At 34.2% G+C, this 17,891-nt stretch overlaps 1 protein-coding gene across 1 annotated transcript in view; it reads right to left on the bottom strand.

Moving 5' to 3' along the window:
* Positions 1–17,891, bottom strand: part of LOC129230397 (1-phosphatidylinositol 4,5-bisphosphate phosphodiesterase gamma-1-like) — a 112,739-nt gene that overhangs the window by 24,830 nt on the left and 70,018 nt on the right. Inside the window, 7 exon segments of the mRNA XM_054864795.1 lie at positions 4,409–4,586; positions 8,629–8,757; positions 9,479–9,679; positions 12,683–12,795; positions 12,797–12,853; positions 12,947–13,128; positions 17,716–17,782. Of these exon segments, the coding sequence (XP_054720770.1) occupies positions 4,409–4,586; positions 8,629–8,757; positions 9,479–9,679; positions 12,683–12,795; positions 12,797–12,853; positions 12,947–13,128; positions 17,716–17,782 (927 nt within the window).

Genomic DNA, 17,891 nt, shown 5'->3' on the forward strand with positions numbered 1-17,891 from the left:
GAAGCTGATAGACACAATAAAGGCATTAGTTGATGCAAACCAGCAAATAATAAAATGTAAAATCGGTGAGGGATTAAATTTATTGAATTCAACTGTTTATAACCACTTAAAGGTCTGAGGTTTAACCTCGAAGCTCGATATATAGGTTCTTCATGTTCTCAAGGAGAGCAATTTGTGTCGTCGTGTTAATGTCTGTGATTGGCTTCTCAAACGTCAGGAAAATGATCCATTTTCAAAGCGTAACATTACTGGGGACAAAAAATGACTTGTATACAACAATGTCAAATGCAAAAGATCGAGCAGCAAAAAAGATGAACTGGCTCAAAGCATTTTAAAAGCCAATATCTATCAAAAAAAGGTGATGCTATCTGTTCATGGGATTTTAAAGGAATCTTTTTTTGAGCTTTCACCAGATAACATAACAATTAATTCGAAAGTTAACTGTCATCAGCTGGACAACCTGAAGGATGCACTTCAACAGAAAAGGCCATAATTAATCTACAGAAAATGAGTAATGTTCCGCAAAAATAATGGGAGGCCACATACAAGTTTGGTCACTCGGCAAAAGTTTTTACAGCTTGAATGGAATACATTGCCACACCCACCACATTCTCCATATCAGGCGCCTTCAGATTATTATTTGTTCTGATAACTGCAAAATTTTTGGACGGTAAAACTGTTACTTCAAATGAAGAAGTCAAAACTCACCTGGATCGTTTTTTGACAGCAAAGACCAAACATTTTATGAGTGTGAAATCATGCCGTTACCAGAAAGATGGCAACACAAAACCCGACTGTGTAAAAACCGAAAAAAAAAACTAAAAAGAAAAATGTATATCGTACACAGATAAGACATATCATACATTTGAAAACAGAATAGAAGTATCAACAGCCGGGCCTATTCTTTCTGAATTAAGGAACTCCGTAAAATGTGAATGGGCCACGACTGTTGATCCTTCTTTCTGCTTTTGAATTTATGATTTGTCTTATCTATGTATGATTATAAAACTATTTCAATGGTGCAGTTATTCAGTAGTACTTAATAACATTCTAAACTACTGGACTTATACATTTTTCTCTTTAGTTTTTTGGTTTTTATGCAGTCGGGTTTTTTGTTTTTATTTAATAACTTTTTATTTTACACTTTCTAGTTAATTTTCATTGCTTTAGTTATTATGATTACAAGACAGTACATTTCCAATCTTGTCAACTCATTGAGAGAGTTTGTATCATGAGGTTTATTAAGTAACTTGCGGTGGTCGAAACTACTGATAATTAGTTCCTCTAGGGACCTAACTTGGTTTAAAGCTACATGTGATTGATCTTCAGCAAGTATACGCGAACTTAAGTCAACCACAGCACAGCTTATAAACAGCCTGTATAACTCATGATGACGCAAAATCGGAAACGTCGTCAGTCAAATCTTTTTCGCAAAACTAAAAAAGTCTGTAAAGGAAGTACACGTCGCGAAAACGCGCATCCCCTGAAGCATATTGCACAGATTTATTTTGATGAGGACTACAATCTGAGTGTCTTGCCTCCCTTACACATGATATATTTTTTATTACAGTACAGAATATATACAAACAACACATGAAAGAATTTATATCAGAAAGAGGGGAAAGTACATCCGGAGCGAGGGTGGGAATGGAACCCACCGCCTCAAGTGTGAGAAGCAATCGCTTAGACCAATTGGCCACTGAGGTCCCAATTAGTAGACTTAGTACACAGAAAATTCAGGCAGCGAAAGCTACCTGCATTTGTCGCACGCAGGTTGAGTGCACCACAATTCCGAACTGACAAAATGGCACCTGGTTGTTGATATGGTGAATTTTGACTATTGTATGTGTTTAGTGGCACTCCCAAGGTTAAGACAAATCGATTAACGTAAGAATCACCAAAATTGGCCAAGGTGTTTAGCCTCTACAATGCCACATAGGAACAAATATACATACCTAGACTAATAAACACATTACCTGTCAAAATATTAGAAATTTTTATTAATTTTTCTTGACTTTCCGGTGCTAAGGAAATAATATTAATTATACTTATTTATTTTTATGTGAGGGGGTTCTCTATGCCTTTACGCTACACTAAAAAATGCTGTAATCAAGAACTTTCATTTACTCTAACAAACTGGTGAAAAAATTAAACAAACTTTGCGGTTATCTGTTAAACTCAGTGAAAAAAAAGATTTCATCAAAGAAACTGTTTCAACGAATTTAACTGTTGTCAATAATTTTTCTGGAGTTTTTTTCAAGAATTTCATCGAATGCAAATTGAATGGAACGTTAGTGAAGCTGTACTTAAGTGGTGGACATCCGTTCATCGATCTCTCTCTCCTTCCACGCTGATTTGTCTTGTATAGTTCTTGTATAGCTTGGCCGGTCGGCTTTTTGTGTTCCATTCCTGATTTGTGCCACAAATTACCGGTTTCCAATTAGAACAAGACTTCAGGACTGTTTATCAAGATGGATTTTTATGGAGCACCAGTGGTATAAATGTTTTTCAATTATGTTAGAGTTCCTGCAATATTTTTTGGTTTTATTGCTGGCGTTAGGATTCTATACGAATTTTACTTAGAAGCTTTAAAAATGTTTGTTAACATGCTGTACTTTTTATCGAACTAATAAATATTAATGATTTACTTAAACATGCTTCCTAATTTGACTCAACCATGATACATTTCTGAGGTCCACTAAAAATTTTAATTAGTTTTTCCTAACATACCCTCCTTTACGTCACACATGCACAGTTGGGTAAAAAATGTTGGACCAGAGTGGCCAATACCTAATTTAATAAAATATTTATTTATTATACGAAAATTGTCTTTTAGTTTCACAGTAAAAAAAAAACTAAATTACTTCCCGAACAACCCAATAATTCATACTAAGATAATGGTAATGATATTGACACAAAATATGAGAAAGAAATTTCAATATGTAGTTAACAAGCACTGAAACATTCTTTCATCTAAATAAGGGGCTTCACCATTGTTATCATGTCTAATAAATTCAAAAATAGAGGGAGAAGGGACAGAGAAAATGAAACTATACAATGGAATTAGAAGAATAAAATACAAATATTTTAATATTTTTAATTAATGATGCAAAATTATTAAATTTGGGTTTTAATTAAGACATTTGAGTATAATAAAACCATCTTTTAATATTCACATGGGGAAAAACTCTGTCTTAGGTCTCAAAACTCTGAAAAATGGTACCATGTACATACATAGAACTATGAGATAACAGGTTTATAGTCAAAAGTGGTCCTAGAAAATTGTTGCCTATCTTCAGATGGAATTTCTTTAGATGGAATTTTCCCTCTTAAAGAGGAAGATGAGAGGAGGGGGGGGGGGTCAAACAGAGCTTACTATGAGTAATTAACTCCCTCTAATCCTCAGTGCTTGGAATCAAACAGTTTGCAAGTAATAGAGATTTTTTTTCCCTTTTACTCTTTTTACTTCAATGAATTTTTCTAAGAAACTTAACATAATATTAAAAAACATAATCAGCATGAAAATAACTTACTGTTATCTTTCTTTTTTTTTATTTTCATTTTTTCATTTATTTTTTATTTAAAAAGAACTACTAGCAAAATTTTATGCATTCAGTGCTACTCATTTTTTATTGCAAGTTTAAACAACATTCGGGTGATAGCTGTTTTAAAACATTAATTTTGTTTTTCTGTTTTTATTGAATTCTGTTTTTGAATTTTTCTGTTTTTATTGAGTTTTAAGTGATCATTGAAAACAGTCATTACTTTTAGCTGTGACACATCATTTTGTCTCTGGAAATAATTTACACATTATATATATCAATCAGATACCGGTTTTTAAGAGGTTCTTTCCTCATTCTCTGAACATAGTTTCTTCATCGAATATGATTTCATATTTGTTCAAAACACCATTAATGCTCAGTAACTTTTTCTGTCACATCTGCATCTTTTTAGGTAATCATCTAATCTAAAACTCTTGTTATTGGTGAAACTTTTAGCCCAACATAAACTGCAGCAGCTTGGGCAAATGATCAAGGAACTTCTGTGTTGAAATAGTGTTCCAACTGTTTTATAATGGTTAGAAAAATTATTTTGTTTGATTTCAGGTGTTTTTACACCATAAAAATGTCATTTTATCCATTGGTTTTTGACAATTACTTTGAAAGTAACACAGCCATTTCCATATCGAACACAGTGAAAGAAATCTGGCAATTGCAAAAGATTTCTATTTTCAGATTTCAATGGAAATTAGAAAAGAGGAAGATCTGAAGTTATTTTTAAAAAATCTACAATTCATAGGCGTATGAGAACATAACAAGAGGACTACATCATTTTTTTTTCTCTTGCAGTGAGGACCAAAGTAACATTTAATTAAAGAAAGATAGACAGGTAAAAATGAAATACTTACACCACCTATCCTTCGAACAACTTCTTCATTGACAGGATACTTAAGCTTTACTTTTCTGTATAAAGTATTTTTTTCATAGTAGTTAACTAACTCCACTAAGCTCTCAAATTGTGCTGTGCCTATTGTGTATAAACGTCCTTCTAACTTGATGCGACAATGTTTAATTTTATTTTCGGCTCTAAAATAAATAAATGCATCAAAATAAATAAAAAACATCAGGAGAGATAGAAAAAGCATGACATTCAAGTATTAAATACAAATTTTCAAAAGCTATCAAAATTTTCCTATTTGATATGTATATATATTTTTTCTTTTCCAATTTTAAACTAATAAAAACAAGTTTTGGGGTCACCCTTAAATTATTGAGCCATTGAAAGAACGTTTAAGTAATAAGTGTATTGTGCAAGATAATACTGTAAGATAGTAACTGTGCAAGATAACACTGCTGTGTGCAGGTAAAAGGCAGTAAATGTACGTTTTTCATTTTATTGCATTTTTTGTCATCTATTGTAAGTTACTTTATTGTAGAAGCCGGCTAATTTGGTTTCTGCTGAAAAAAAAGCCTAAAAAAGCTTCTAATTCCAAAATTTTTTATTGTTAGTATCATGGGTGCAAGTTTGGTGATGTGCTCAAGACAGAAAATATTTTCAGCCCCCCTCCCCCCGCATGCGAGTTTAAGGAAAACTTTATGTGTATAAATGTTGTAGATTTTAACAATGCCAGTTTTGGACTCTGTGTTTGATTTAAATTTTAAGCCTCTAATTGTAATATTTAAGCATTTTGACATCATAATTCCAAAAAATCTAAAATCCAGCAATAAGAGGGGTGTCTGGGGCTCTCCCCCAGAATTTTTTTTCAAGTTGAAGTTCAAAAAACGCTATGGTAGGCCATTTTGGTAAAGTTCTGGGAAAGGAGGGGTTCAGGGACTCTTACATCAATTATTTCAAACGATAGTCCCAAAATCATAATATTGGGCGACCTTCAAAAATATTAGAGAAAGAGGGGGGGGGGGGGCGCTCTAGGCTCTCCCCGAAATTGAAGCTTCAAAAACGAAATTGTACTCCATCTTTCATAACGTTTATAAGCTTTTTGAATGCACTATTGAAGGGATTGAGTTTGGGAACCCTCCTTCGGCAATATGTCGGAATTGAAGTTCTAAAAACGCAATTTTAGACGATGTTGGATAATGTTAGGGTTAAAAGCGTTGCAGCACCCCACCATTAGTTTTTTTACCAACGTAAACATTTTTATTGTAGCAATAAAATCGCTTAGGACATAAGATTTTCACTTTTGCTACATAAATCAGTTCTGATCGGAAAGTCTACCCAACAAACCAGAAAAGAAGAAAGGTGGGGGAAGGGTATGACTGACTAATGGTAATGAACTGGCACCATTCCCCCCCACAGTCTTCATTTGAAAAAGAATTCTTTTATAAGATAGCAGGTGGTGAAATTAGCAATAAAAAAATCGCTTCAGTGAAGTAGATATATTTTTTAAACAAGGTACCCTTTCCAATATTCATTAATTAAAAAAAGAAATAGGGGAACTGAATCCTAAACCCAGGCAGGGTTCCCGAATCACATCCCTCTTAAGGCACTCAAATATAGTCTAAAGTGGCGCTTTAAAATATTTCAGCATGAAAACATTTTCCCAAGAGAACTCCCGATACCCTTCCTCTGAGTTCACCACAAATGTCCTAAATTCCAATTTTTAAGGCTTCAGTTTCTAAATTGTTTTGTAGGAATTGTACCCCTCTTACCTATAAACATGACTTATGACCGCCTAAAAGTTTTCCTACTTTAATTTTGGAGACTTTTTTAAAGAATCTTCCTACACCCTTCCCCTTAAGTCATCCAAAGATAGCCCAAAACAAAGCTCTTAAAATTTCAGAAACGGAAATATTTCGGACTGGGGTGAGGAATACCCCCCCCCCCCCTCATTGTGTTTACTAAACGCAGTGTAAGTTTTTGTTTAAGATTTATTTTTCTATTGAGAGAGCAACTCCTCTCCACACATTGCCAAAGGCAACCCGAAATTTTAAGACTTCAATTTCGAAAATGCTTCGAGAAAGACCCCCAAATTCCCAAAGTCTTTACTCACTCAAAAATAGCCAAAACGGCATTTTCAATACTTCAACATGGAGAAATTTTCGGGGAGCGAAACCTCCCCCACCCCACCCGAACTCCTTCCCCTAAGTTCACTAAATTTGCAGTTTCCCCCTTTTCATCACCGAAGATTTAAGAATTTAAATTCTACAACTTACTGAGAGAAAGCCTTCGAATTCCGTCTTCTTAATTCTTCCAAAGATCACTAAAGCTGAGTTCTGAATACTTCAGCTTTGAATATTTTTTGGGGAAAGGGGAAACCTGAACCCCAAGACGGTCTAAAATTGCGCTTTTAAGACTCCAGTTTCGGAATTTCGCCTAAAGAGTGCCCCTTCCTCCCTCTTGACATTGCCAAAGACAGCCTAAAAGTTTTAAGATTTCAATTACAAACACTTTTCGGGAAAGGGTCCCAAATGCCCTTTCACTCAAGTCATTTTAGTAAAGCCTCAAACAGTTTTTAATACATCAGCTACAAAACATTTTAATGTTAGAACTCCAAAACCATCTCTCATAAATCACCAAAGATTGCCTAAATTAGCGTTTTTAAGACTCCAGTTTTCGATTTTTTTTTTAAAACCTCCCCCTCCCCACTTTTGCATCATTAAAGACAGCCTAAAACTTTTTAACTTTTAAATTTTTAAGATTTGCAAAGGAGAAATAATCGAACCACTCCTAGCTTCAAAAATGGTTTTCAATTCAGTTTTTCGATATTTTATACTGGAACCCTTGAGTAACCCCTCCCCCACCCTCTTAGAGTGTCCAAGATATAACATTTTAAGACCTCAGTATCGTGGGTTAATTTGCGAACTGATTACCCTCTTTGCAAGAGCAGCATTTTTTCGCAAACTCGTGCTGCCGTTGTTTTTCTCCTTTCCTTCTCTCTCTCCCCCCCCCCCTCTCCCACATTTCCATTCTAGCGAGTGTTAGATTCAATGACATTGGAATTTAGTGATTCCTCAAGTCTTTGTCAAAAATGCAGTAACGGTTGCCCATCAGTGTTTCCAACGAGCTTGAAATTTCCCCTCCATTATTTTCAAAATTGCCATTTTCACTAATATCTTCAAAATGCCAGATAGTTTCTGTTTCACCTGGTATGTGGACGCCCTTGCTGTGGCGAAAACATTTCATCTTGTCAGCAATCACTCTCAATCGGTGATTCAGATTCAACTCTTAAGAGCGTACATAATTTTCATTTATGCGTGTAATGTTTGCAAAAAAAAAAAAACGCAAATGAAAAAAAAATGAAAGGATGATCGAAAATAGCCTGCAAAAAGGCTAAATTTTCAATTAGAGCCGATTATTTCGAAAAATCAGGGAGAATAGCGAGCAACTTCTTGGTCGGTAATGCAGTGAGTTGGAAAGAACAGAGCTAAACCTAAAAAAAGTCAAACGGCGAGAGCCCAAAAGCCACTCCTTCAAAAGCACGTTGCAAACAAAACAAGCTCATGACGGAAAACGGAGAGAATGTTGATGTAAATTCGTGGTTATGGAAGGGTCCAATAATATATTAAAGCATGTTTTCAAACTTAATTTTTCTTTTTTAAGTAAAAACTGAAAGAAAGTCATGGAATTTCTTTCTGTCCCGACCTCTGTCTCGGAAATTTTGTCCAAGATGGAAATCCGTCCTGAGACGGAAGGTCTTGCACCCATGGTTAGTATTGAATCCACCACACATTTCTTCGAATATCTCGAAAACTTATTTCTGCAGATACTACCATTTACCTCACTGGTACTGCCGGGACCTCATCGATTCCGCGATAAACAGGGTGGAAATAACTCTATGTACACCTTTATAGCAGAATTTTAGCTGACTCATGATCTTTTAACAAACCCAGAATTGACTTACCCCCTCCCTCCCTTAACAGAAACAATGATGGTTGCTTTTAACACAAATCAATATGTGTCCATCTTCAAACAATATAAAACCATATGAAAGGTATTTTGATCGAAATTCGATCAACTCCTTTTAACAATAAGTGATTCAGTTAAATGTATTATATTCTTTGCACTTTTACAACTCATAAATATTCAATGTTAATTTTTTATACAATTTTATATAATATACTTCCTCAAACATAATCACATTTAAAGAAGAAATTAAAAGGAAAATAATACCTAAAAGATATTGCAAAACAACTTGTGTTGGATTCCTTTTCACTCGGTCGTACCAAAAATGCACCATCGTAATATATTTTCTTCAACATTTCTTCAGCCTGAATTCTTGTCATGTTTGCGTGAAACCATCTGGAGTAGGGTGGGAAAAAAAATCTCAAATTAAAACTAGCAAATTATAACATAAATAAAAAGATAACACAAATTGCTTTCCTGTCAAGCAAGCTATAATTGTCTATTTTATTTTAGATGTCACGTCTTTACTTTTTAAACAGAAGTGGTTTGACTTTGTGGCCATACAACAAACTTTGAAAGAACGAATCAATTTCAACCACACTAATAATATTAATTGTCTGTTATTTAGAAAATAGTTTACTGTTTAAGACTAAGGACAAATGTAGATATCATTAGAACAAGAATTATAAATGTTTTCTTTTTTTTCCACAGACCTATTTTCAAACAAGCACTAAAGGTCAAAAATTAAAGTATACTTTTAAATACATGAAAAATTTCCAAATCCAATACATATATATTTTATTTATAATTTTTTATTGGTGACAGCCCAAATATTTATCTTTTATAAGTGTTCCAAATATGGGGTGCATGTTTTGTCTTTTTAGTTTTAGGCAAAAAAAAAAAAAAAACAAAAACTGGATAGTTTTTTCTGAGGTTTATAATTTGACTGCATCGAATGCTGATAGTCATGACATATACATATATGTGAAGCATAGTATAGGATATGGCTTGCTTTTCATTCACTGACATTGCAAATAATATCTGAATATTTTTACAGTTTTCCTTTAATAAGGAATACTGTTTTATCAAATTATTAACATAAAGAAAGAACACTTACTCTTTTCCTTCATGCTTATTTGGCTGAGGCACTGGTTCTGTTAAACACATACAAAACTCGGGGCTTCTCAGTTGGTTGGATTGGTAGTATGTAATTAGACTGTACAATGTGTCAAAGGAAATTGTGTCAATTAAGTAGTATTTTGTCTGACCTCTTTCCTGTTTTGATCTGATGCGACAATGATTTACAGTACCCTGACGCCTGCCGAATAAACAAAACAACAATTATAAACCATGATGGATCAAGACACAGCAAGTACATTCAAACCAGTTTATGCTCATTAAAAAAGGACTAGGATGCAAGACCACACAACTCCCGCAATTTTTTCCAAAATTTCACTCAACAAAAATCATGGTAATTTCCCTCCACACTGCAGCCCTATCGGTAAGAGCGTGGCAGTGATAACACGTTTCACTGTGAAGTGATTTTTGAGGATGTCCTGAACATGAAGGGTAATGTATGAGCGGACAACCTCTATCTGGTGAAGGTGAAGTAAAAACCCATTAACCAATCAAAAATGAGCATTTCATTAAAAAACTCTTGGTGGGGATATTTTGAACTATTTTTTAAATTCACTCAAACAAGTTCTCATTTCATCATTATGTTTTACACAAAATTATGTCATTTTTAAGCAATAATTTCACTGCTAAACAACCATAAAGTGGGGTTTTTTAATTATGGCTCCCCTGTATTATAGGCATCGAAAACAATTTTCGTGCAGCCCAGCCTGCTCAATGGAATAGCCAATTTACCATGATAAATTATCCTAATCTATGGAGTATTCCATTATATGGGATCATAATTGACAAATTACAATGGTTTGGTACATTGAAAACTCATTGCATTAAGCAAGATATTCTTTTAACCGATATTCCAATGAGCAGGCTCGACTGTAATAAAACATTGATGAATGAAAAAGAAGAAATTTTAAATCCTTAATTTTCTTTTAAAAATCAAATTTTTAAGTTACGTATTAAACTATTTTTTGTGAAAATTACTTTGTTTTATAAAATAGACATGAGATAAGTAAAAATCTTCAAATAAAGAAGAAATAGTCAAAAGGAATTAAGATTCCTTAAAAGAAAGAACAGCATCACTTTATATTTTTTGTACACATTTTAACAATAAATACGTGAAATACACCGCCAGCTCAGTCATTTCCAGCGAGGACTGCAGTTTCGTGCTTATTAGCACTCATCAGCCCGGCATAGGAAAGTGACTGAGCTGGAGATGGAAAACCTCTTAAGGTAGCCAAGAGTGCGAAACAAACTGGTAGCTAATATATAATTAGCAGACCAGACGAGTGACCGAAGCAATGGTTCGGTTCAACTCGAAGATTGAACGCGATCTTCGGGATCCATATTCGGGATTTTATGTAAACTTTGAGCCTAAACTGGAATAAAAAAAGGACTATTTATCGGGTTTTTTCGAATTATAGCCTATGTCACTCAGCAAGGAAGCACCTTTCATATAGTGAAGGAATTTTTCAAATAGGTGCAACAGTTCCGGAGATTACCTCGAACATATAAACACACAAAAAATCCGCCCTCTCTCTATAATTATTATAAATAACGTTCTTTTGGATAATTCTCTCATAGGTAATTAGAAGCAACTTGCTATTTAGATAAAATAACAAGAACTTTGAACTATGAGGACATTTTCTACATTTTTATTTTTACTGAATGCCTTGTAACTATTCAATTCAGGGGTTTTTTTTTTTTTTTAAATAAAGAATTGGTTGATTCAAAAAATTGGTAATATCATTTGAAATAGTAATTACAAGAAGATGTAACTTTCTGGTATAAAATGTGTACTGAAGCCAGGAACTAAAAGATGTTTACAACATTAAATGGAAGATTAAATGTTACAAGACTAAATGTTATCATTAGATTCTAGATTATATGCAAGTGCATATGTACATATATTTAATTGCATGCTTTAGCTTCTTTTGCAGTTAAATGCATATAGATGCATAAAAGCAGCAAGTTTTTTTAACTAAATGCACATTAATGCCTTTTTTATTTCATTAGATTTATTTCACTAAAAAAAGACACAATAAATATTTCATTCTTCTCAAATGAAAACATCATATCACACTCCAGAGTCCTTCGTACAAACCACTATTTGTGGTTTCACCAATTGGATAGGGTCCTAAACACAGCAGTTTTTTTTTTTTTTTTAAAATCCATACCAGAAGTCAAGCAATCCCCAATTCAGAAACCCCAGAGATATTGATTCACTTGGAGGACTTTGTGACCCTGACATATTTAATGTGCCCCCAGTCACCATTAACGAACACGGAGGAACTTTGACCAGTTGGGCATAGTATCCCGGACCCTTGGTTACAAGTCCGACTTGATCAAACCACTTCTTCAACCATCTTCTTCATCAAACCAGTCTTCTTCATCAAACCAGTCTTCTTGATCAAACCACCATGACCCAAATGAAAAACATCAAGCGACCCATGGAAAGTCATTTTATGGAAACAAATAGGGCCTACACTTTTACTGGCTCTGAACACATCTGAGCATTTTGAGTTTTCAAACTATAAGGCTATTTTTTAGAACATTTTTTTTCAAATTTTCATTAATAAGTATGCCTAAAGTAGTGAGAGTATAAAAATAATTTAATTTATGTTCATAAAACAGATTTGCCTACAGTGAAATGCGATTTATTAGTGGAAAAAGAGCCTAAGTCAAAGAAACTATTTTAGAAAATGACAAAGGATATCCTTTCATCAACTGAAAGAGATCGACAGCTTTCTGAACATTAAGAAGATGAGTTTTCAGCTGGTATTTCAGGGCCGGGTACACCAGTCAATATTTTAAACATCACTCAATAGTATCTGCTTAAGTTGAAAAGATATTTTCTCTTTAGAACTGATCTTAAATAACAAAAGGCAGTTAACCTTCAAGATCATATTGAGATTTTTTGTAATTAGCGAACAATGAGTGCACCATTTTCAACCTTTATAATTGTTTTTAATATATATATTTATCACCTTAAAAATAAAATGCAAAATCACCAAAATGCAAAAACAGAAAAGCCAATCAAATTCCCTCAGATGTGACATTTTTTCTTCATGGAAGTAAAACAAATATTAATGCATATAGTTACATTTTAGTGCATATTTGTATGTACATTTTAATATTTTTTTTAGTAGTTGCATATCATCCATTTAGAACTATCATCAAAATTACTTACCAAAATGAAAGAGAGTAATCACCAACAAATGTCTCACTTTCTCTAACGAGAAATGTTCCATCACCCAAATAAGAATACTGGTTTAGAAGCTCCTCAGCTTGAGCTCTACCCCCCAGGTAGCTTACCATGAAACCACTTTTCACCAAAATGTAATTCATCACTTGGAATGCCCTAAACAAATATCAGAAATGTACAAAACAAAATATAAAACACTAATAAGTAGGAAATCTGCAAGTCATTTGCACAAAATTCTTCCAATGTTACCTCTCGGTGGGTGTTATTGTCTTCAGCATCATCTTCATCCTCAGCAGCTTGTTGTTCCTCAGCATAGTACATTTTGTTTTGAGTAAGCATAAAAAAGTGTGGTCTCCATTCATGATCCATGGGATCTTCTAAATACAGAATCCCATTTTTCACAGCATTACTGATGTCTGATTCTCCACCAACTGAGTAAAATAAAAAGTGGAGTTAGTTTCATTTCACGAAGGTGTTTTAAAAAGTAAGGTAACAAGAGCTCTTGATGGGAGTGCAGATTCTCTGCATGAATAAAAATCACGCTGAAGATAATGAAGTTCATCAGAGTTTTCAAACGGGTGTCGGTAGATGGAGCTGCATATCCACTAAGAGGACAAAATGTCCATTAGAACATGGCTGCCTTGATGAAAACTTGGTCAACTGTAAATCTAGCTGGTTATTGTGCTTCACTGGGTCGATTGAGAGAGGGAATTCACCATAAACACCCAGGACAGATCACAACAGGCGTTTTGTTGTTGCACGACAATGTTTGACCACACACAGCCAGTTATGCAAAATTTTTATGGTGTTTTCAGTGGGAGGCATTGGAAAACCCTTCTTACAGTTCCAACGTCGTACCAAGTGGTTTCTATCTCTTTGGACTTTAAAAAAAAAAAAAAACCACTTGGGAGGTCAGCATTTCAAAACTGATGCTTCGGTTCCGTTAGCCCTCATGGCGTGGTTTCACAACCTTGATGTTGATTTCGTCCATGCCGGGTTTTCGATGGTTTGGTGTACTGCTGGTAATAAGTATGACCACTACGTAGAGAAGTAATCTGTACATTTGCCTCTTTAAGTTGAACTATTTATTTAACTTAAAAGGTTTAATATGTATAGCCTAGAGCAGAGGAGAGTCAGAGGGAATATGATTCAGTTTTTTAAATTTATCAAAATGAAAGATGTTAATGGGTTAAATTTTTGCACAGAACGCAGGACAAGGGGTCATTGCTTTCAGCTATTCAAGTCTCAGGCCAGCCTGGAAATTAGGAAAAATTATAACTTGAGTAGGGTTGTGGGCACTTGAAACAGCTTACCAGAAGATGCGGTAACAAGCAAGGGGGTGGTTAGCGTTAAGAGGGCCATTGATCTTCATTGGGGACTAATAAACTGACTAGGACCAGCCTAGCCTGTCCAGAGCCTGTTGCTGGTTGTCACATTTTTATTTGTATTTCCAGTAAATTTGTATGCTGGGCATGTTACCTTACATTTTGAAATCCCTTGTAATTTCACTCATGATAAAAATGAAAAATAACAGTGTTCTCTAACACAGCAATTCCTTTTATACTGCAAAAAAAATCTTTTTTTTTTTTTTTTTTTGCCTTAATTATGCATTATATGTTACTATTTTTTAAATAATGGTTTAACTGCAATTGTACTATTTACTTCAAAAAATTTACACACACACACATTTTTAGCTTTGAAAATATTCCAAGAAAAAAAAAGAGATTTAAATTTGAAAAATTCCGAAAATTATATTAGCAGCTAAAAAGCAAGGATCATTTTAATATTATTAGCTATTTCTGATGGTGAGTTGACTTGTTTTCTGCATTCAGGAGAGGATATGCAAATAAGGGCAAAAAATTGCAAAACAAGGACCAATAACCATCGGTGCAAGTTTGGTGATGTGTTCAAGACGGAAAATATTTTCAGCAACCATGCATGCTTAAGGAAAAATTTATGTGTATAAATGTTGTAGACTTTAACTATGCTAGTTTTGGACTCTCTGTTTAATTAGAATTTTAAGCTTTTAACTTTTGTAACAACATGAACTTAGTTTAAATTGTAATATTTAAGCTTTTTTGATATCGTATTTCCAAAAACTTAAAAACCGTGAACAACGAGGGGTCTGGGGTTCTCCCCCAGAATTTTTTTTAAATTGTCCAAAAAACGCTATGGTAGGCCAGTTTGGTAAAGTTCAGGGACTCTCCTTACATCAATTTTTTCAAACTGATCATCCCAAAATCACAATATTGGGTGACCTTCAAAAATATTAGAGAATGAAAGGGGGGGGGGGGGGTGCTCAACTCTCCCTGAAATTAATGCTTTAAAAACGAAATTGTACCCATCTTTCATAACGTTTATACGTTTTTAATGCATTATCGAAGGGATGGAGTTGGGAACTCTCCTTCGGCAATATTTCGAAATTAAATTTCCAAAAACGCAATTTTGGACGATGTTGGATAATGTTAGGGGTAAAATCATTCGGAGTTCCCCGCCATTAGTGTTTTGCCGACTGTAAGCATTTTTATTGCAGCAATAAAATCGCTTGGGTTATAAGATTTTTACTTTTGCAACCTAAATCAGTTCTGATCGGAAAGTCTACCCAAGGTAGCGCCAACAAACCAGAAGAGAAGGAAAAGTGGGGGAAGGGTATGGGCGATTAATGGTAATAAACTGGCACCATTCCCCCACACAGTATTCATTTGAAAAATAATTCTTTTATAAGATAGCTGGTGGTGAAATCAGCCATTAAAAAAAAAAAAACATTTCAGTGAAGTAAATACATTTTTCAAACAAGGTACACTTTCCAACATTCATTAATTAAAAAAAAACAATAGGGAAACTGAATCCTTACCCCAGGGAGGGTCCCGAATCACATCCCTCTTAAGGCACTAAAATATAGCCTAAAGTGGCGTTTTAAATATTTCAGCATCGAAAAATTTTCAGAAGAGAACTTCTCAACCCCTTCCTTTGACCACAAATATCCTAAATTTGAGTTTTAAGGTGTCAGTTTCTATTTTTTATTTTTTCTAGGAACAGTACCACCCTTACCTATATACATGAATTATGACCGCCTAAAAGTTTTAATACTTTAATTTTGGAAGCTTTTTTGAAAGAAGCTTCCACTCCCTTCCCCCTTAAGTCATCCAAAGATAGTCCAAAACAGAGTTCTTAAAACCATCTCTCATCAATTCACCAAAGATTGCCTAAATTAGTGTTTTTAAGACTCCAGTTTCCTTTTTTTTTTTTAAACCTCCCCTCCCCACTTTTACATCATTAAAGACAGCCTAAAAATTTTTGACTTTTAACTTTTTAAGAGTTTGCAGAGGAAAAATCCCGACCACTCCTAGCTTCAAAAATGACTTTCGATTCAGTTTTTTGATATTTTGTTCCGGAGCCCTTGAGAAGCTCCCGCCCCCCCCCTTAGATTGTCCAAGATACAAACATTTTGAGACCTCTGTATTGTGGGTTAATTTGTGTACTTACCCACTTTGCAAGAGCAGCGTTTTTTCGCAAATTTGTGCTGCCGTTATATTTCTCGTTTCCTTTTCTCTCTCCCCCCCCCATATTTCCATTCTAGCAAGTGTTAGATTGAAAGACATTGGAATTCAATGATTCCTCAAGTCTTAGAATATTTTACCAGAAACAGGTCAAAAGTGCAGGAACAGCTGCCCATTGGTGTTTCAAACCAGCTTGAAAATTTCCCGATTCTTTGCAAAATTCCAATTTTCATAAAAATCTTTAAAGTCCCAGATAGTTCCCATATTGCCTGGTATGTGGACGCTCTTTGCTGTGGCATAAACATTTCCTCACGTCAGCACTCACTCTCAAGGGGTGATTCAGATTCAACTCTAAGACATTCTAAGAGCGCACATAATTGTCATTTATGCCTGTTAAGTTTGCAAAAAAAATTTAAATGAAAAAAAAAACGAAAGGATGACCGAAAATAGAAAGGGAAAAGGCTAAATTTTCAAATAGAGACGATTAATTCGATAAATCAGGGAGAATAGTGAGCAACTCCGCGGCTTGCAATGCAGTGAGTTGGAAATAACAGAGCAACCTAAAAAAAAGTCAAATGGCACAAGTCTAAAAGCCACTCCTCCAAAAGCATGTTGCAAACTAAACAGGCCCATGGAGGAAAATCGACAATGTCGATGTAAATTCGTGGGTATGGAACAGTCCAGTCATATTAAGCATATTGTTCAAACACTCAATTTTTCTTTTTTAAGTAAAAACTGAAGGAAAGTGATCGAATTTCTTTTCGTCCCGACCTCCGTCTCGAAAAGTGTGTCCAAGACGGAAATCCGTCCTGGGACGGAAGGTCTTGCACCAGTGCCAACAACCTACTTTTCATAGTTCAGGTTATTTACTTGTGAAAATTTTGGCCTAAGTAACCAGATGACAGCTCATCTGGACATCAGACACACACAGAAACCCAAACAAACAGAGGATTTTATTTACATAGAGATACTATGCTTGAACTTCAATCTTTTGTTAGAATTAAATTTTTGTTTTCACCCTGAAAATTTAGACTTTTGTGTTACTTCTCATTACAATATTTTCAAAATTTGATAATCCTTAACACTTTTTGTAACATTTTATTTTTCTAATCAAAAATTTGTTTGAAATTTACAATTTGTGGTCTCTTGTGCCATGAACTTCTCATTGGTGTGCTCCCCCCCTCCCCACCCCTAAGTGTAGGGTCTTCAGATAAGCAGATATGGACCTGGACCTGCGAGTGTTATTGAAAATAAACAATTATTACTTTTGCTGAGTGAAAGAGGTATTGCGATTACAAAAGATTTTGATTTTCAGATTTTAATGCAAATCATTTTTAGCTGCAAAAAAAGAGACCTTAAAGTATTTAATAACTCATATCAAATTAAATGGAACCTTGGACTTTTGAGGCTCAGATTTTTAAAACTCATACTGGTTCTACTATAAAAATTTCATTTTTAGTTGCGAGTTAAAATACTATTTTAAAGAATGGATTCGAAAAATTGAGAAAAAAATCTTACTTTCATCTCTTTCATTGCGCAAAACAATTCGTTCCTCATGACCATCTCTTTCAGGAAGTTTTTTATGCTGAAAACAAAATTAAAAATTCTTCAACATATTTTAAGGCTAAAAATTCATCTTTTAACATTAAAGGAAAAAATAAATCAAACATTCAATTTTGAAGGGAAAAATTTTG

The sequence above is a fragment of the Uloborus diversus genome, chromosome 9, assembly GCF_026930045.1.
Source record: "Uloborus diversus isolate 005 chromosome 9, Udiv.v.3.1, whole genome shotgun sequence".
NCBI classification, from domain to species: domain Eukaryota; kingdom Metazoa; phylum Arthropoda; class Arachnida; order Araneae; family Uloboridae; genus Uloborus; species Uloborus diversus.